At 27.6% G+C, this 6,104-nt stretch overlaps 1 protein-coding gene across 1 annotated transcript; it reads left to right on the top strand.

Moving 5' to 3' along the window:
• Positions 1-1,788: 1,788 nt before the first annotated feature.
• On the top strand, positions 1,789-6,104 carry LOC112681338 (uncharacterized protein K02A2.6-like; the record flags this gene model as incomplete). Its single annotated transcript, XM_025551603.1, is given in 1 exon segment — positions 1,789-6,104. A coding segment is annotated over 1 exon segment (1,647 nt). The 5' UTR covers positions 1,789-2,546.

Below are 6,104 nucleotides of genomic sequence, written 5' to 3'. Positions count from 1 at the left end.
TTAAGCCGGGTTTACATTGGTAGAGTATTTGGTATAGTACGACTGTAGAGTGAGTACTCTACCGTTTCTAGCATAATGTAAACACTCAGGAATAGTATAGGTAGAGTACTAAAGATAGTAATCGGTATAGTAGAGTAGTTAACCACTGTGGTAAAGTACACTTTACTTGTTTTTACCCCCACCACCGTTTTTACTGTACTCTACTACCACTCTACTGGTGTAAACAGTCTAGTTTTGGTATAATAAAATAAAATATTGTTGATATCGCCTGAACCGGCACGTATATTCATATTTATTTTTAAACTTTGTATACATTTTTAATTTTGTTTAATATTTTTAAACCTTATAATATAATAAACTATTCTATAATCATAACATATATATAGATCATATATTCTAGAATCATTAGACATTCAAAAGCAAATTCGTATTGAAGCATATACTAAAGCAAAACTAATATCATTGAAACTTGATGCTGTGACACGACTCAATCGATCATTTTTGGGAATTAATATTCAATATATTGTGGATGATTATATCAAGTTCAGAACTCTTGGCTTAGTTGAGCTTCCACAATCACATACAGGTATAAATTAAATATTAATATTAATGATTAGGTTTTACTAGTACCTATTTAGGTTTAATGAAAATCATTTTTAACTAAAAAAATAAATAAATAGATAATAATAATTAATAATATGTATACCTATTATATTTTAGGTTTATATTTAAAAGAAGTTATTTTAAATGTTTTAAAAAAAATACAACATTGAACCTGACCAAATGTATACGATAACATCGGACAATGGGGCTAATATGTTAAAAGCTGTGAGTTTGATTGAAAAAGATATTTCCGAATTACAACAGTCAGATAACGAATCAGAAAATAATGGTGAAATAAATGAGCTGAACATTGATGATGACAGCTCTGTTTGCAGGTATAATATATGTGTTTTGAATTAATACTAATTATTACAATTAAATGAATAATAGCATCCCTACTTGAATGCATATATAATATACTTAATACTAGATAATTATTTTATTTTATCTTTTAAATATTAAAAGATTTAATACCTATCATATTATAATTTAAAAATAATTTTACCATTTAAAATCTAAAAAACTTAATTCTTACCTAAGTCCTAAATAACTACCCATTAATACCTAAATAATTTTAATAATTTTGATTTTTAATGTTTAATCCTACCTAAAAATGAATTCAATGAAAATGTCTTATTTATTTATTATTAATAAAATATAGGTATGTATTTAATTTAAAATTCTTGAAGCGATGAAACCACAAGTGAAATATGTACAGAAAATTATGTTGATCTTGATGAAGATCAAATCTCAATGATGCTCGCTGAAAATACAGAAGAAAATAATATTTGCCTAGATAACGATTATGAACAATCTGAAAATATATTGAATGAAATTCAATCTTTTCAAAACATTGGAAGTGATACTTCAATATTTACAGGTAATTTATCACAAAATATTCTTTTACAAGAGCATGAAATTTATGTTTAGAAAAATTAAAAAAATTATTTACCTACTCTTTACAATATTTTACTAGTAGAATTATTTCCTTGAATTACAAATTAAAAATACCCAGCTAAAATTATTTGAGTAAATAATTACAGATTCTTAATTATTTTCTATGAACATAGAACCAAATACAGCAGTGACCTAGTTATATACTAATTTTATTACCCATGGTCATAATATTTATATGATTAAATGTTATTTTCTCAGAGATTTTTTAGTGTTAATTTTGATTTTTAGGTGTGCGATGTGTGGCTCATACCTTACAATTGGCCGTGATAGACAGTTTGAAAGATGGTGGAATTGAAAAAATATTAAATTAAGTTCGCACATTAGTTAAAAAACTAAGAAACCAAACATATATTGTGATAACACTCATGTTATCAAAAGCTGTGACGGGTCAACCGTTTAAGAGGTTAGAATACGATTAGTAATAACATGATTTAAAAGTACACTACGTTGTTATAAATAATAAAAGTTTTACTGTAAAAGTGCAATTTAAATAGTTTTAGTTTATTCTCAATAATAATAAATACATCCAGGAGTCATATGTAATAAAACATGGCGCAGTCGTAGAAGAATAATATAACAAAACCACGATTGAAACGGATAAAGACAAAATGGAGTACCGTACACCTCATGAATTATCCTTTAGTGGTAATGTTGCACAAAACTGGAAAGAGTGATATCAACAATTGAATATTTATTTAATAGCATCTAATAAAGATGAAGAGAATGACTTAAGAAAAATTAATATCTTATTGAATTTAATTGGTCCACAAGGAGTTAAGATTTATAATAACTTTAAAAAGAAAGAAAAAACTAATTTTGACACGGTAGTTCAAGCATTCAACCAATACTGTGAACCAAGAAAGAATATAATATTTCAAAGATATAAGTTTGGATGTTGTATACAGCAAGAGGGCCAAAGCTTTGATGATTTTCTCACTGAATTAAAAACACTAGCTGCTACTTGTGAATACAAAGAAGAGGATAACATGATACGAGACAGAATAGTGTTTGGCGTTAAAGATCCAGAAATCAAAGACAAGCTACTAACTATAAGTAATCTGACGATGGACAAGGCGGAGGAAATATGTAAAACCACAGAGGCAACTAAACAAGAACTGCAAGAAATGGCAACATCAACAGAAGTACATATGGTAAAAATGAAGAGTACAGTTAATGATAAAGGTAAGAATTTAACTAAGACTAATAATAATAAATATGTTAAAAATAAAAATGTAAAGGGAGTATATAAGAAAAGTGACGGTGATAAAAATAATGAGTATAACTGTAAGAAGTGTGGTAGGAAACATAAACCTAGAGAGTGTTTTGCATTTGGTAAAATGTGTGGTATACGTAAAAAAATGAACCATTTTGCTGTAGGATGTAAGAACAAAAACAAAGAAGAGAAAAAAGAGGTCCATGAAACGCATTATGGTGAGGAGGAGATGTTTCAAATCGATACAATATATAATGTGCATCAGATTAATAGTAGTTGGACAAAAACATTAAGAGTGATTAATAAGAATATAACATTTAAATTAGATTCAGGAAGTGACGTTAACATTATTCCGTGGGAACATTTCAAGGAAATTAAACCACAACCACAATTAAAATCTAATAAATGTAATGTTGAGTCGTATGGAGGTCATAAGATAGAGAACCTAGGAAAATGTCAAATAAAATGTATGATAAGTCCTGAATGTATAGATAATGTTGAGTTTTTGATATTAAAACCGAGTCAACTGCATAAGTGTAAAAATATTATTCCTATATTAGGTTTAGAATCATGTGTAAAATATGATTTGATAAAAAGAGTTGACATGATATGTTCAGAAAAGGAATTATTCATAAAAAATAATCTTGATGTTTTTACTGGACTAGGTAAGTTTCCTGAATTGTATGAAATACAGCTTAAAGATAACGCTGAACCACAACCAGCACCTTATAGGAGAGTACCACATACAGTAGTAGATAGGTTAAAAATTAAGTTAAAAGAATTATTAGAAAAAGGTATTGTGTCTTATGTTGACAAGCCAACTGACTGGTTAAACAACATAGTTATTATTGAAAAGCCAGACAAAAGTCTAAGATTGTGTCTAGACCCTCAACATTTAAACAAAAATATTGTAGAAGAAAATTATCCCATTCCAACGTTAGATGAAATAACTCCAAGGTTATTAAATAAAAATTTTTATACAGTTCTGGATCTTAAGGATGGATTTTGGCAAATTGAACTTACGAACTCATGTAATAACTTATGCTCATTTCCAAGCCCATTAGGTACTCTTAAATTTAATAAATTACCATTTGGCATTAAAACTGCACCAATGGTTTTTCAAAAATATAATATAAAATATTTTGGTGATATTCAAGGGTTAACAATTTATTTTGATGACTTCATTATAGCAGCAGATAATAAAGAAGAGCATGATAAAATTTTACAGCAAGTTATTGACCGTGCTAGAAAACACAATATTAAATTTAATCAGAAAAAAGTTCAGTATTGCCAGAATAAGGTAAAATTTTTAGGACTATTATTTAATAATAAGGGTATGTCTATTGATGCAGATAGGACAGAGGCAATAAAATCCCTTAAAGAACCAACTTCTAAAAAAGAACTTCAAAGGTTTTATTAATCAACTTGGTTTTATTAATTATGTTAGGAAATTTGTTCCAAATCTAGCAGAAATCAAATCCGCTAAGAAACTTATTAAAAAAAGACGTTGAATGGCACTGGAATGAAATACACACACAATCACTGAATAAAATTAAAGATAAATTAATGAGTGCCCCAGTTTTAGCTGCATTTGATGATAATAAAAAAATAGTTATACAAACAGATAGCTCACAATCGGGTGTAGGGTGTTGCTTAATGCAAGACAATAAACCAATCTCATATGCATCACGTAGCTTAACCGAAACTGAGAAACAGTGGGCTCAAATTGAAAAAAAAATGAATGCAATATTATATGCTTGTACAAAATTTCATAATTTCATCTATGGTAGACGGATAACGGTACATACTGATCATAAACCAATTGTTTCTATCATGAATAAAGAATATAATAAAATTAAGAATAATAGGCTAAAAAGAATAAAAACGAAGTTAGCTATATATGACTTAGAAGTTAAGTATCTTCCAGGGAAACAAATGCACATTGCAGATTATCTAAGTAGAGACTATATTATTAAAAATATAAAAGATGATGTTTCAATTAATGATGTTGTACATAGTATTAATTCAGAAAAAATACAGTTTAGCGATGAAAAACTGTTACAATTTCAAAAGGAGACTATAAATGATCCCTGTCTGAATAAAGTAAAACTATATTACAATAACAATTGGCCTAATGATAAAACTAAATTACCATTTAAAGGTAAACTATATAATTTTTGGAAACTTAGAAATGATATAACAGTAAACAATAATTTGATTTATATTGATGCCAGATTAATTGTACCTTTTAAATTAAGACCATTCATATTAGAATTACTTCATGAAACCCACATAGGTATGACTAAAACCATTAAAAGAGCCAGGTCTTATTATTATTGGCCTAATATGGCAAATGACATAGAAAGTTTTATAAGTAAGTGTTCATTATGTGCCAGGTATCAAAATAAAAAATTTAAAGAACCTTTATTAAATCATTCAATTCCTGATAAACCATTTATTAAAATAGGAGTAGATATTGGTGAATATGGTGGCGTGTCATATTTAATAATAAATGATTATTACTCGAAGTGGCTAGATATCAAAAAACTAAGTAGTAAATCAGCAGATTCAATAATTAAAATTTTAAAAAATGTATTTAGTTATTTTGGAATCCCCAAATTATGTGTTTCTGATAATGTACCATTCAATAGCAAGCAATTTTTAGATTTTGCTAAGGAATGGAAATTCAAAGTAATAACAACAAGTCCCAATTATGCCCAAAGTAATGAGTTCGCGGAGAAAAGTGTAGGGATTGCAAAAACTATGCTTAAAAAATCTATATTAACAGGTAAAGATATAGATCTTTATTTATTAGACTATAGAAGTACACCAGTTGCAGGTCTTGAGTACACACCTTCAGAGTTACTTATGAGTAGAAAGATTAGAACAAAGTTGCCTATTAATGAGAAATTACTTTACCCTCAAATTCCTATTGATGCTTATGCGAAAATGTTAGCACAACAAAATATACAAAAATGTCAGTATGACAAAAATGTGAGAATTAAAGAAAACAAATTTGCAGTAAATGACTCGATTCTATATTTAAAAGACAATGTGTGGGAAAAAGGTACCATTATAAAAAAGTGTGAAGAACCTAGATCATTCATAATTAAGAACGAAAATAACAAGCTATTTAGGAGAACATCTAGACATGTAAGGTATGATAATGGAAAAATAGAGGAGAGAGAGAATCTTGAATGTGAAAGAGAAAGAAGGAAGGAGATTGGAAATAAAAATAAAGAAACTGTAATAAGTAAAGTAAGTAGGAAGGGTAGAATTATAAGAAAACCACATAGATATATGTAAAATGTAATTAAAAAAAAAAAAAAAA

Source organism: Sipha flava, unplaced genomic scaffold, assembly GCF_003268045.1.
Source record: "Sipha flava isolate LNK unplaced genomic scaffold, YSA_version1 19008_pilon_pilon, whole genome shotgun sequence".
Taxonomy (NCBI): domain Eukaryota; kingdom Metazoa; phylum Arthropoda; class Insecta; order Hemiptera; family Aphididae; genus Sipha; species Sipha flava.
This window is presented reverse-complemented; position numbering and strand designations above follow the sequence as displayed.